Here is a 15,082-nt window from a genome sequence, read left to right on the forward strand (position 1 = left end):
CGATTGGCCAGAAGGTACCTTAACCTCGGCAGAGTCAGCCCTAGGGGACCCTACCGAGGGTGTTGGCTTAATCTCAGAGGACCCCACTGAGGATTTCACGTCAACTGATTGCCCAGTCTCCTGTCTGTCGCCTGAAGACTTCCCAGAAAGCTGAGTAGAGTCGGTTTTGGCGTCGAGAGATGCCTCGGGTTTGTCCTGGTCTACTGAAGGAGTGCTTTTCAAATAAGCTGTTTGTCCACCTGCAGGAACTAATGCAGGAATAGGAGATAATGGTTCCTCTTTTTTCACTACGTTTAACCTCCCCTCGTTAGATTCTCCAGATTCAGTGTTTCTAACAAATGTTCCATGGTCTCCACTTGAGGACCCAGGTACTGTTAACAACGACATAGAACCTGTGTTTGTTGACCGAGGGGCCTTTTTATCCTGTATATTGTTATTAGAGTCCCCAGGGCCATCTAGAGCAAGGGGTGGCGTTGAGGGCCTTTCTTGCTTAACTCTTATCAGTCCATTCTCAGTAGTATCCCCCATCTCTGCATGTCCGTTGATAGCTGCGTGTCCGTTACTCTCCGCAGAAACCGGCTTGCTTCTTTCTCCTTGCTCGTTTAATGCGGAAGTTTTAGAATTCTCCGCCACATTGTCTGTACTTGTTGGAGGCAAGGCCGAGGATTCATCGGCATTGTTCACTGCTGCTGTCAAATTACTTTTCTTTGGTGGGCGCCAATATTTCAAGTCTGGGTGAGACGGGTTCCTGCAGTAACAACAAAACAAAACACTCAGTCTGGACTTTATTAACCTCATTGAAAAATCACCTTCGTTAATGAAAAGTTACAGCGATTTTGCGGAATGGATGTAAAATGACTGGGAAATTGAAAAATATACAGCGACAATCCGTAAAATTTAAAGATCGTTCTCTCTTAATCTGTCATATTCCATCCTAAAAGACTACTATACACACTAAAGTGACATCTGCGAAGCTTGAACATCTTTACCCCTCATTTCTGTCAACATCTCAATATTATTGTTGAATTAAATATCAACCAAACCCCGATACAACGAGGATTTTGGTAAAGTGGAAACTCGATTTAACGAATCTCTATATAACGAAGTCCTCGGTAAAACGAACGATATTCTCCAGCCCGGAAAAGAAACTCGATATAAAGAACCCTCGATGTAACGATCCAATTTCCCTCGTCCCTTGGCACTTCGTTTAATCGAGGTTTCCTCTGTAGTCTTGCCACAAATTCGTTATAATGGGGTTCACTACAAAGATTAGTGTGAATTCTCCTTACTGACTGCCATACCTTCCTTTCAATGTTAGTTCTCATCTTGGTAGTGAACCCCATTATAACGAATTTGGTGTTTCATCAGACAATATCCAGAAGTAGATGATTTTCTTTATTCTCATTGACTGTCTTCTTGATAATGTATTGACATTGTAACGAGAAATTACATATTGATCACTCTTGAGTCAAAGGGTTAACGAGTCCCCAACAGTCATAACATCGCAGTCCCTTGGATTTTTGTTATATCAGGGTTGCACTGTACTGTAGAAACTTTACCTGAGCAACTCAAATTTAAGCTTCAAGCTTCTGAGGCAGTTGCTGACGTCATGTAAGTCACCCATCAGGCCATGCGTGGCCTGATTCAGCTCAGCGGTATACTCTGGCTCTTCTATGGACACAAATGGCATGCATGCCAGTGTACCCCGTCTAAACCAATCAAAATCATTCTGTGGGAGGGTCAAAATGAAACTCAGTAAACAGCTAGCTCTTATTATAAATACTCATTAATAATTCATAAGCCCATTGAGCTATCACATGGTCATGGATAAAACATCACGTGCAAGGGTTTTAAAACCCGATAAAACCTCCTCCTTATTAGTATGCGGTGTTTAATGTTTTTCTCGTATGCTAATTTCCAACGTTCACAAAAGCATCATTGTTATGAACTCTTTTGACACACGCTTTTCAGGAATGTTTTTGAAGCCGTTCAAAAAACTCGCAGCACGTGTTTTATCGGGTCTAAAACCACTCGACTGCGCCTCGTGGTTTTAAATCCCGATAAAACACTTCTGCTGCTCGTGTTTTAAACGTTACCTCTATTGAGAGAGCAAGAACGGCAGCAGTGAGAGTGCTTAGTGTTTTATACATAGGGAGTCATTACTTACAAAATAAAGTTCTCCAGGGAAATTCTGATTTTGGAGTTCATTTTAATCTCGACCACACTGTCATTGCTCCAATCCACCGTATAGAAAAAGATGGCGTCTGTACAATTAACCACAATACCGTGCGAATCTAACACAGTCATTAGGCTCACAGAAAGCCATACTTTTGGCCAAATTCATCCCCGTACTAACAACATTGTGTGTGCTAGGTTTGAAGTTTTTAGAAGTTTTCTGTGCGTTTTTATGAGCGTTTTTTGGGTATTCGAACGCTATGAATTATGGGTTTATGTATCAATCGCCATCTTTTTCCACACGATGGATTGCTTCTGCTGGGAACTATGCACTCCCCCCACCCCCCCCCCCCCCCCCATACACACGCAAAAAACAACCAACAACTGACAGATTTGTACAAGAGAAGCAATAAGAACATGCCATTGCTCATATCCAACGGCTCTGTATACAATAACAGTCAATAGATCACAAGACAACACAACTTACCTTGTATTTTGCACTTCTACGTAAACCTGATAAAAATTAAGACCAGTTAGTAGTTGTACACGAACATTTCCTGCTTTTTAGCAGTTTTTGTCTCACATAACGATTTCAACCGAAGCAATTCTGAAACCAAGAACTACAATCTGGGGAGATGAAGTCCATTTGGAAACTGAGTAAAAAGCTGTTATACGCGTTAAGGACTTTAACGACAGCTCTGCATGCTACAAGTAACAAGTCTCTTTATCCAAATCTACTTCTCTGCGAAAAAACTGTTGACAGATTTAAGTCTGATTCCCACTGTGCGATAAGTGTCTGTGCGTGAACCGGTGCGACATAAGCACAAACACAAGAAAAGCCTGGTTTTCACTAGCGAGTCAAGCACAAACACAAGAGCTTTATGTGAAGTGATAATGAACACGATGAAAGCACAAGCGCAAATGTGGAGAAAAATGTGGGGCAAACACAATGTAACTAATTACAACGTGACAGGAAATGAAAAAAATATACAGCTAATTACGAGGTTAAGATGTATATCCTAAGTATTGTTTCTTAAAGAGGCACTGTCACGGAGATTTTGCTCCATTTTGATCAAAGCTACTCAAATATTTAACATAGAACCATTTCTTTAACATGAAATATTTCGTAGGGCACAGGGAGGGAAATATTAACTGATTTCTCCACTATAAATAAGTTTTAAGCAATTTCTCCAAAATACACAGGAAGAACTTTAAAAAAACGGCCAATTTTTTCAAGTTGTAATCCACTTCCATCCAAGTCATCCGCAGCAAAAGATAACAAATACAAGGTTATGTATACTTGTAGGATAATTAGTAACATTACTGAACCATTATTTTAACATTTCCATTGATACCAATGCGTTTTTTGGTTATTTAAAGGCACACTAAATATCGGTGACACTGTCCCTTTAACAATAGGCCATTGCTGTGTAGCATTCATTGGCTAATGTTAAGAACCAATACTTAGGATACATCTAGGGACTGTAATAAGGACAGAAACGAGTATAAGTCAAGTATTTGATTACCTCTTGGATTACTGCACACATAACACAGGTAATTAGGTGGTACTGTCTGCTCACTGAGACCCACACATTCACTGTGCTGCCATGTAAGGCACTGTTCACACTATGAACAAAAGAGATAACACATCAAAAAACTGCTTGCAAATCAGTTACAACGTGACATGTTTAAGTGTGACCAAATATTGTACTGAGAAGTACATAGTTTGGATGAAATTTTTCACCTACAGTTCACATAATACGATATTTCACGTATTTCAATTCAATTTCAGTTTTCAGTTGATCACTCAGGTAACAAACCGAAGTACTTTTTTTGGTTAGCAAAGCAAGACTGAAGACTCCCCCACAAGCACACAATTAACCCTCTAAGGCTCCTAACAGGGATCAGCATCAAAGTTCTCCTTGTAATATCAATGCCTATTCAACCTCTGAGGTCAAGAGAATTAAGGCTAGGATCACCCAAGGTGAATTCTCTTGACAATTTAATGAACTTCTCCTCAGTAATTTTATAAGAAAAGTATGGGGCCAAGATAGGAGAATTTGTTCTTTGATATTAGAAATAAAGCTGTGTACTGACAAGAAAGAGCCAGTAAGTACCTGAATCATGAACCCTCCTTCCTCAATCTCATTACACAGACACCGTATCACGTCTCCATTGACGTCCTCTTCTTCCTCCACTTCCATCGCCTCCACCATCCCAGGGTCAATACTCTCCAGTTCCACCCCACCCCCCTCAATCTCAAGATCAATATCCTGGTTCACTGAAGGTTCAGAGTCCATACTCACGGATCTCATCAACTCAGACGGTTCTGGCTCTATTGTTTCGCTGGGTGTGATCGCTGGTTCACTCACACTGGCTGGACTGGTCGGCTGGATGCTGGTTGTTAGCTGTGCTGGAGCAGAGGACCTGTGTATGCGACGCTTGGGCGCACGACGGCTTCCAAGCTCGGGAGATGTTTCAGGGGTAGAGTCTGATCTGACTGAGACTGCAGAAAATGGAATGACATTAACTGTGAGAACAAGGTTGATTTACATTGTTTATTGACTGACTGACTGACTGACTGACTGACTGTCTAATGGACGGACTGACTAACACTGGCTGACTGACTGGTACTGACTGACTGACTGACTGACTGACTGACCGACTGACTGACTGATGGACGGACTGACTAACACTGGCTGACTGACTGATACTGACCTGACAGGCTAACTGATTGACTGACTGACTGACTGACTGACTGAATGTCAGATTGACAGATTCAACTGTCTCACTGACTAACTTCCTTGCCCATTGATTGACTAACTGAACCAGGGTTTAACCTGCTTTACTACAAGACCAGGAGGCCTTTACAACTTGCTTCCTAACAGATTAATGTACACTCTAAAAGACGTTTTTTTTCATACCAGACTTCTTTCTCTTTATTCCAGCTTGTTGTTCATGGTAGTATTTGATGTGGTATTCAAGGCCACTCTCCTTACGGAAAGACTTGTCACAGCCAGGCACTTTGCATTTGTATTTATTATGATCAATCTCAATAATCAGTTCCTTAGGAGCTAAAATCAACCACATCAAAAATTAAAATTACACATGACAAGTTGGCACAGCCTGTGCCGCAGACGCAACGGTTAATTTGGTCTTTGGTGCAGGCTAGGTTGGCACAACAGTGACCACAATTTCCTAATGCCAATTCCATCAGAATTCAAAAACAAAGAAAAGCATTTCGGTATCCTAAAAAGCCATTTCAGTTGAGAAATAAATATGAGGAGAAACATACAATCACATTGTCCAAGAAACTTGTACAATTTTCAATTTACCTGGCACAATAAGCCATAAATGTATCCAATTAGTTTGGGGCATGTTCAATTTTGAATTTTTTAAGTCTTTGTCCAGGAACAAGGTTATAGAATATGAAATCACACTTGCAGGAACTGAAATGACTTCATAGATACACTCTAAGAGAGTATTTCAACTGCAATACAATCACTGTAAAAAATGTGATGTATACATGTAAAGGAAAGGCATAAACATACCTAGTTCTTTGCCTTTGCGACTCTGAAAGGGGACAGAATCCTTTTGCCATCATCATCATCATCATCATCATCATCATCATCATCATCATCATCATCATCATCATCATCATCATCAAACAAGCCACAAGAAAGAAAAACAGTTACAAACAATGTTATATGAAATTCAGCTTTCAACCAACTTCAGATTTTGAACATGTGAGAATAGAGTGCTGAAATACACAATACTTTATTTTGAAGGCAGCATACATTCAGGGCTATCATTACTGGCTGGCAGACAGCTATTAAAGCAGGAAATTGTAGTGAAGATGGCTGATTGTGTTTGAAAATGACTGAACAGCAACAAAAATTAATACATCAACAGAAGTACTTTTTCAGTCACTGGTACACGGATACTCAGAAAAAGGAAATGTGAGTTCTCCCAACAGAGTCAAACCTTTGAACTTCGGATTACTAGTTTGGATGCTCTACCACTGAGCTACGGAAGACTTGTGGGAGCCAAGGCCATTAAACTAGGTTCATTGGACAAACATCCTGCATACTGCCAGGCTTTGAATGTGATGAGTGATGTTAAGTTTTAAGCCTGCCATTTATCCACCAGGCCCCAGTTGTTTAAAGAGCGGATAACTTTATCCAGTGGATAAGTCGCCATCCAGAGGAGCAAATGTACTCCAACTAATGCTTTGGCAAGTTTTCCACACAATCCCATACTTAAATTTGACATATGCTTCTACTCTATTCACGAATTATAGGACTACCAGGAAAATCTTGTACACATTTTATCTGCTAGATAGCAAACTATCCAGTGGATAAAATTATCCACCTTTTGAACAACTGGGGCCAGGACGAAAGGTCCTCTTCAAGGAGATCAGTTAGTGACCAGCAGGTCATAAGAGTGAAGGAAATAGCCACCAAATCGTCTTAATACTAAAACAACTTCTCTTAACTACAAACATGTAAAACATATGAAGACCACAGAGGAGAATTGGCATGTTGATATCAGGGTTTACAGATATGACTGTCCTAACTAACCCACCTTGTTGACAGGCAGGAGGCTTGAGAGACTGATCATGCTATCCTGACCCGGTGTTCCAGGTACCGCCCCTACAGTAGACACTACAGTTGACGTTCCACCTCCACTAACACCGGCTGATGAAGTCACGTTTGCTTCTTTCTGATTAGAAACAGTTTGCGCTTGACTAATTGGAGCGACAGAGTTTGATTCACTCTCTAGCTTATTTTTAGGCACATCTTTTGTGCTCAAGTCTGAAATTTTAGGTTTTGGCGCTGCCCCTTTTGCGATTTCACCCTCACTTTGCTGTGCAGTTTCTTTGTCTGCTGCAGTGGAGGAACCCTCTGGATGTGTCTTTGCAGCTGATGGAGCTTCTGTGACTGGGAGTGCTGATGCAGGCAATGCTTTTGTTGGAAGTGGCCTTTCACTTTTACGGGAACGCCTGCTTGCGTTTTTTCCACTCTCTGATGTGGGACTGATGCTAGATGGTGGAGGGGGAGCTTGGGAAACAGGAGGTGCCTGCAGAGCTCGCTCTGTGAAGAGATATATACATGCAACTCTGGTATGATAGACGTTTCACAAGGAGTAATTTGTGAGTCACATCAAACTACATGTACAGCAACTACACAATCAAACAATCACAATATAATAATAGAGAGATGATATTTCTTACTCAAGGTTACCCTATACCATCAGAGGGGTCTTGCGTTTAGGTGATGTAGTGCATCCAGTTTAAACTGTAGATACCTAAACCCCGACATCAAATTAAAGCTTATAGAGCTGGCTATCAAACTATACCAAGAATTATGAAATAAAATGAATTGTCAAATTTTTCAGGACCTCTAAATGCGAGTGTCCCAATCACCTTTTTAAAGCTACAAGTCAAAGCGAATTTTGTTTTTCGCTAATTTAATTTGCTCCTCAGTTTCCGGACCCAAAGCGCTAAAGAAAAGTGTCTGCGTTTTGCCATATTCAATCGCAATGAAAAGTTATAGAGCATTTTCGAAATGGGATGAAAGAAATGTGGAGAGATCATACAAAAATCATGAGCTCTGAGAAAAAATATTTTGAAAGAAAAAATTTGCAGACACGTTTTTGTGGTTTATATGTTAAACTAGCTACTGTCCAAATTTGAAGGAAAACAAACAAATTCCTTTTGAGTTTTAGCTCTTTGAAGAAGGCTCCTCCAAGTGAAAAAATTGAATCGAGAAAACAGTGCTAAAAATTCGGCAATTCATTTTATTTCAAAATTCTTGGTTTAGTTTGATAGCCAACTCTATAAGCTTTAATTTGATAAGAGGGTTCAGGTATCTTCAGTTTAAACCGGACGCGCTACATCACTTGGACGCGAGACACCTCTGAAGGTATAGGGCAACCTTAACACACACGTTTTCCCAGACCTTTAATTTGGTGGAACACATTTTGCAGATTGTTACTATACCCAAGACTATACCCAGACACACTCACACATTGTTCACAGTGAACAACATGGTAATTCAAACTTCGCATCTACTCAAGTCTAGAGAGCCTTCTACGGCAAAACAAAGATTTATAACCAGAATGTTTCAAGAAGCACACAAGATCAGCAATCACGAGCGTCAAGACAAACTCTACATCATAATAATATTTATTGTCCACAGACACCATGTGAAAGCAGAAAGTCATTTGTTTCACAATGTCTGCCACACAATTTCCAATAGGTTATTATCCTTTCAGATTCTGTACCACCCACCTTCATGAGCGTGCCAACGTTCCTCAGGATGTCGGCCCACTGGTATGAAGGGCTGTGTGGGTGGGGGCCCATGTCTGTGAGTCACCCATGGCCCTGGAGGAGCCGCCTCTCTGAAATGAGGCATTCCAGGTGCACCATGCAAGATCCTCTGTTCACACTGCATCAACTGGGCTAGTGCACTGTCATGGCTGGGAGGGGGAGGTGGGGGTGCCCCAGGGGGGAGAGGGTGGTATACAGGCTGCCTCACACCAGCAGAGCAAGAACCTATAGAAAAACAATAGTAATAAATGATATTTATCTTGCAAAGAGTAAAAGACCAAACTTAAAACCAAAAGCGACATCAGGAGAAGCAAGACATTTGACTATCAGCCGTCTTGGATACCCTAGGAATTGTCATGTTTGCCTAAGATTTGTGGGGGAGGGGGATGGGCATGCACAACCTGGGCTACTGTTTTCCAAGCCTTGAACTCTCATGATTTTTTTTCATCAGGCAAAAGCCTTGAAATGTCCTAACTACCATTTCGAATAAATGATTGTATGAAGGTGCAATCGATTGTGCGTCTCTATGTAAATTCCATTATTGTATGTCTTTAACCCTTTCCCGCCCGTAGGGAAATGTCGAATTTTTCTTAATCGCTAACTACATGTATGAACTGGGAGACCACGTGTGATATACCATTTAAAAGGTATTTTCTGGGGTGTGCTATAAATCACACCAACAGAGATAGAGGAGGTCACTTATTAGAGTGAGAAAAGTCCAAAACGAAAGAAGAAAAACATTGAAAATTTTCCTATTTGTTGTACATATTGGGTATCCCCCTAAATAAACTATAGCTTAATGTACAGCTCTCAGTACATTGCTTGTTGTAAGATATCAGCTGGACCCTTAACGTACAAAGGAAAAAAAATCCAAAAGTTTGAAGGGTGGTAAATCAAGTCTCATATAGGAGGGGGGCATGATTTTATGCCTTCAATTTGTAGATCTTTCCAAGATCTTTTGGTTGTGCAAATTTCACACAAATTGACCAAATACTGAGCTCATAATTGCGTCTTGTGCCATATGGCACTCTTGGGCGGGAAAGGGTTAATACGCAGTTGATTGTCATACTGTGCAATTGATTTTCTATTGGTGCTAATGATTGTCCAAAGGTGCAATTGTTCATCCGTTGATGCTATTGAATGTTAATACATATGCAAGTAGCGTTATTGAAAGTTCGTTCGCGTTAATGAAGTTCATGGAAGTGCTAATGAACGTATATTTGCCGTATAGTTTCAACTGTTGGCGTAAATGAATGTATATTTTGCATAAATGAACAGCAAAAGGTGTAGTTCACGCTGACTTTCCCCAAGACCCCTTTCGACTTACCCTCCCTGCCTGCTACTCCTATTATCCTAATGCTGACTACTACTATGAAACATATTGAGACAGCTGCATAAAAAAGGTCTCTGCCTTGACATCAAACTAGAATGGACACCAATTTCTTGGCTCAATTCAACTATCCACAGTAAACACAGCCCAACTTGGATACAATACAGACATTATCTATGAACTGATTACTGCTGTAACATTATACAATTTTTCAATGGCCGTACATCTGTTTCACCTCTACACATTACAAGAGCAGAGATTAAATTAAAGTAAAAAGATACAGTTGCTATTGGCAACAGGGAACGAGCAAACAGTCACCAACAGACATGTCCACTAGCAAGGTTGCCGTTTTACTTATAAAAAGATTTTTTGGGGGTTTGAAAATTTTCAAATCAGTTTGATTTTTATTCCCCTTTGTCTCGGAGTATGGTAATGAATACTACACAAAGGACAATACAAATCAGACTGGTTTGAAAAACGTTAAACCATAAAAAAGATTAAACCACAACAGATGCAACATCTTGTATTGTTCTGATGATTTCTTGCTGAGACAAGTGCATGTAGTGGAACAGAATCATAATGCTACAATGTAAACACAGATAAAAATACTTTTTGGAAATGACCATGTTACAAGAAGAGACTATACATCTCCTTACGCAACCTATGTAAGACTATCAAACACAACACATAATTCTCCTTGTGAAATGGCCGCACAACAGTCAATTACTGATTGAAGGCGTGTCACATGAAAGCCATGTATCTTTTGATATTGATAGTTTGTCTTATAGAACTTTTTATATTGCATCAACAAGAAAAGATTGAATGAATGTCTTCTCACACATTACATGCCATTACTACTCTAGGTGATCAAAATGACTTACACTGTCCTATGCAGGGTCCCGGTGGAGGAGGGTAATGCATTCCATGAGTGTACAGCATGTACCCTGATGATGGAGGTGGGTACTCCGGGTGGGGGTGCATATGACCTCCCGGCAGGTGCATTCCATGGCTGGGGTGAGGTCCATACATGTGCTGATGGTGCGGCGTTGGGCAGCATGAACCTGGCATGGGTGAATAGATTAACGGTGGGGGTCCAGGAGGGGGATATGACTCTCTAGGGTAGGGTGGGGGTGGTTTTGCTGGTGGTGATGGGCTTAGGGGTGGGGGAGGGGGTGGTGGGGAAGAATGATGTTTGGCAAGTTGAAAAGCAGAAGGTGAATGTGCCGCGGCTTGAGCCTCACTCTGGCGCTGTGCTGACAACTTCCCTGTGATCTGATCCAGCCGAAACTTCTTTGCTTGGTACGTTTGTTTTTTAGGAGCTGGTAGATTTTCAGTTGGTGTCCCTGTAGAGCTTGCAGGACTAGTAGGACTTGGTGCAGTAGTAGTTATACTTTGAGTAGAGATTTTTAACGCATCAGTTAACCCACTATCAGGTATAGATTCCAGAGTTTCAGGCTCTATTTTGGCCACAGGAACACCAGGTTTCTCTATATCCATAAACGCCATAGAGTACCCGTATCCTCGAGGACTGATTGAAGACGATCTACTCCCCTTGGAGCTCCTTCGACGTTGCACAGTTTTCTCACTCTTAACACTACCTTTTACTGGGGGAGTTCCCTTAGGAGGTATACTAACCCCAGGGGTATCTGCTTGTTTTGAGGGCAAACTAACTTTCAAAGGACTAGCTTTGAAGCCCACTTTCAATGTCAATCCACTCTTAGCTTTGCGAGTCCTTGACAGTCGCTCAGCTCTAGACAAAGTCCTCTTTATCTTGGGGCCCTTTGAAGTTTTCATTTTGTGAATAATGGTGTCTGAAGGTTTAGAATCCACAGTGGCATCTGTTTCTAGTTTTGGGGTGACAGTGACTACTTCTAAAGATTCACGTTGCTCCTGATGCAGCTCCGAGGAAGTATAAGAGTCACAGATGCTTGTGTCGTTACTAGATTCATTTTCCTCCATTGAAGGGAAAGTGCTCTCAGACTCCAGTTTTAAATCTATTACCTCACTGCGGCGATCATCAACAACAGCTTCCGGCTTACCTTCCTGTTCCTCCGTACCTTTGGACATACCTTCCATTGGTTCAATATTCGTATTCTCTGTTACATTTAAAGTACTACCCTCGCTGGAGTTACTCGTCTCCTCATTTTCTATGCTTAACTCATTGTGCTCTTGAGTATTTACATTCCAAGGAGAGTCTCCAAGCTTTAATTCCTCTTTGAAGGGCATAGCTGTTTTATAACTGCTATGTGATTCACTTGAATGGCTTTTCTCTGTTTTTAACACTGAAATATCATCCTTTTCAATTTCAGACAAAGAATCAAGCGAACTATCATGTTCTTGATTAAGCTCCACAGGAGTTGTCTGTTCTGTTATATGTGTGAACACACTTTCCGTAACATTTTCCTCTTCTGAAATCTTCTCATTATCATTTACTTTAACATCCTCAGACACTGATTCGACAGCTCTTGTGTGCTGTTCTGCTAAAGGTTCACTTTCTTTGTCTTTTATATCCCTTGGATTAAAACACAAAAATAGCAGCAATTACAGACTTGAATCCATGGGAAAAAAACACAAACAAGAACAAAAAATAATACCAGTATGGAACCATTATAATTATAACACGATAAGTAATCTGTACATTGTTATTTGTATGTAAAACACTTGATCTCAAAACTGGCATTGCAATTTTAAAAATAAACAATTCTTTTTGGCCATGACAACAACCATTGTCAATAACAAGTTACAGAATTGAATTTGAAACTAATATATAACACTACAGGTAATTAGAAATTCATTGAAAAAGTAACAAGAATACAAGAAGAAATTTTGTCTGTTGTAATAACCAAACAATGACTTCAAAATTACAGTGCAACAAACTCAACCGGGGTCACCAAACATTGATCAGCCAATCACAGGTCACGTTTACAACAAAGGAGTCTGGCTTTGGTAGTTTGTAAACCAATCAAAAACAAGAACATTTCAAAGTGTTGGTTTTTTTCGGTGGCCCCGGTTGAGTTCGTTGTACTGTAAAAGTGGTGTGTTGTTTTCAAAAACTATAACTTGTTTCTTAATGTCAAGACTTTTTGGCAACTATTATTTAATTACATCAAAAATGTCCTCCATTTTTGAGAAGCTGTCCAAAGCTTACATTTTTTCAGAATCCTGTAACACTTCGTCAACTTCAGGCACTTCACCAGATGGACTTGATACACTGGACTCACTAGCTGTTCCAAATTCATCTCTGCTGTTGAAATACAGAAACCATTCCAAATCAATGACTCCCTTAGGGACAATTCCAAAATCTATATTAGTCCTTTTTAACTTGTGAATGCGCGCATGCGCAATGAACAAGTTATCACAATGTGGGGTTTCTGTCATTCAGTCAGTGGGTCGTAAACTTTATATCAATTTAACCAGAATTTAATCAAAAACCTAAATTATTCACGAGTCACCCTATAGTGCATGTATTCACCATCAGCCGCCATTACAGGACAAAAAAAAAATCAAGGACATAAACTCAACTCAACGAATAACTTATTCTTAAAAGAAAACAGCTAGTAGGTGTGTTGTCTGCTAACTCCTTCCATTTACCAAAACTAAGAGGCAACTTTCCTTTCAGGACAGGTATTTTCCAAAAGTTTGACTTTGATTAACCTCCCTTGCAGACGCTCTTTTGGTTCGTCTTGTTGGGCAGGAATGATTGCGTGACGAGCCAAAAGAGCGTCTGCGTGAGAGGCTACACTTCGATAGGCGGAGCTGCCCGTTTCAGCTTTGATCAGTATTTATCTGTAGAGCTGATCATTTCCCTCTCTTTTTCCACGTGTAAATTTGCCAAATTTGTACTTAAACAGTCTGAAAGAGTAAACAATTACGAATATCTTACTCTTGTGTTCGTCCTTTCCTTCCTCTGCCATCCTTTCGTTTCATAGGTACTACTGGAGGCACAGGACTGATCTCAGCGCTCCTCTTACGAGCTCTTTCAGCTCTAGCAGATGCCATGAGCTGCCGTCTTTCCCTCCTTTCCTGTACTTCCCTTTCATGTTCCAACTTGTCGACCGGCATCATGGTCAACTTCTAGATCACAATCCAAGAGAGAAAACATTCTAGTTACAAGGGTTATGTGAATGTGAGTGGTCTAGTAGAAGATCAAAAACTTGGGATGGAGTTGGGCTGGTTTGAAAATCAAAAGACTTATTCAATTCTATGACTCACCATGTGCCTGCACAAGAACATGCATTCTCATAAGAGAGAGATTTAGAATTACAATTACGGCAAATGGCAGAAATTACCCTGTGACCACGTTTATCCTTCATTTGCCGCTCGCTGTTTTCAGTTTCTCAGTAAAACTGAGCAGTTTTGCAAAAGTGGGAAAGGACAAAGTTGTTTTGCACTATTCTCATCTGTGTACTCATTTTTTCAGGAAAACATAAACAAACACGAATCTCACGTTTGCTGTTAACGTGATTCTAAATCTCTCTCATAAGTTATGACAAAGTTTGTAGAGAAAAAGATAAAGAAGCCATGTGCATGGAAAGAAAACTTGAATAAGGGAGAGAGCGAAAGGCCAAAGAATCTTGGCAGAAGCAGCAGATGCTGCAGCCAAAAGAGCAACTTGGAGATGGTGGGCATGCTGCCTTCTTGTCCACAAGGAGAAAGAAATGACGATGATGATGCTGACGACAACGACAAACACAGTGATGATGCTGGTTATGACGACGACAATGATGTTGAGCATATGAAATTAACTGTTACAGCAATAGAAAAAGAAAGGTGTGAAAGTTGTGATCATTTCAGTCAACGACATGTACATCTCCTGCTCTAACAAGTCTACTGGATACTTGAAGCTAAGCATTAAGGTGGATTTCCACTGTCGGGTAAATTTTACTTGCGTACAGACGTAAATTTAGCTGGCTATACGTACGTAAAAAAGTAAGAAGCGAGGTATGAACGGCTTGCGTAAATGTAAAAAGTTGAGCGTTGTTCAACTTTTTGCATTTACGCACGCGGCTCAAACATCCCTTCTTATTTTATTTAGTACGTAAAGCCAGCTAAATTTACGTCAGTACGCACGTAAAATTTACGCGACAGTGGAAATCGACCTTTACTGTCATTTGTGGAATACACCAATGTTTGACAAGGTCTGTATACAAAAACAGCCCTAGTGTGAAGCATTTCTGTATGGACATCTTGTCATTCTGTTTAGCATTCCGCCTATCAGATGACTTGTAGGAATCTATAGCCAACTG

The 15,082-nt window shown here is 40.5% G+C and overlaps 1 protein-coding gene across 6 annotated transcripts in view; it reads right to left on the bottom strand.

Annotated features, from left to right (window-relative positions):
• Positions 1-15,082, bottom strand: part of LOC146454223 (uncharacterized) — a 33,655-nt gene that overhangs the window by 2,803 nt on the left and 15,770 nt on the right. For 3 of the 6 annotated variants that reach the window (XM_085095688.1, XM_085095685.1, XM_085095684.1), the window contains 12 exons: positions 13,720-13,910; positions 12,985-13,080; positions 10,718-12,348; positions 8,468-8,731; positions 6,760-7,268; positions 5,727-5,766; positions 5,100-5,249; positions 4,293-4,681; positions 3,702-3,801; positions 2,663-2,688; positions 1,560-1,729; positions 1-748 (listed from right to left, as the gene is read on the bottom strand). The exon at positions 1-748 is cut by the window's left edge and continues 232 nt beyond it. In XM_085095688.1, coding sequence (XP_084951814.1) covers positions 1-748; positions 1,560-1,729; positions 2,663-2,688; positions 3,702-3,801; positions 4,293-4,681; positions 5,100-5,249; positions 5,727-5,766; positions 6,760-7,268; positions 8,468-8,731; positions 10,718-12,348; positions 12,985-13,080; positions 13,720-13,910 — 4,314 coding nt within the window. The remainder of the gene's footprint in view (positions 749-1,559; positions 1,730-2,662; positions 2,689-3,701; positions 3,802-4,292; positions 4,682-5,099; positions 5,250-5,726; positions 5,767-6,759; positions 7,269-8,467; positions 8,732-10,717; positions 12,349-12,984; positions 13,081-13,719; positions 13,911-15,082) is intronic. The other 3 variants (XM_085095689.1, XM_085095687.1, XM_085095686.1) reach the window with 2 other exon arrangements.

This window comes from Pavona decussata, unplaced genomic scaffold (genome assembly GCF_977016875.1).
Source record: "Pavona decussata unplaced genomic scaffold, jaPavDecu1.1 SCAFFOLD_307, whole genome shotgun sequence".
Classification (NCBI taxonomy): domain Eukaryota; kingdom Metazoa; phylum Cnidaria; class Anthozoa; order Scleractinia; family Agariciidae; genus Pavona; species Pavona decussata.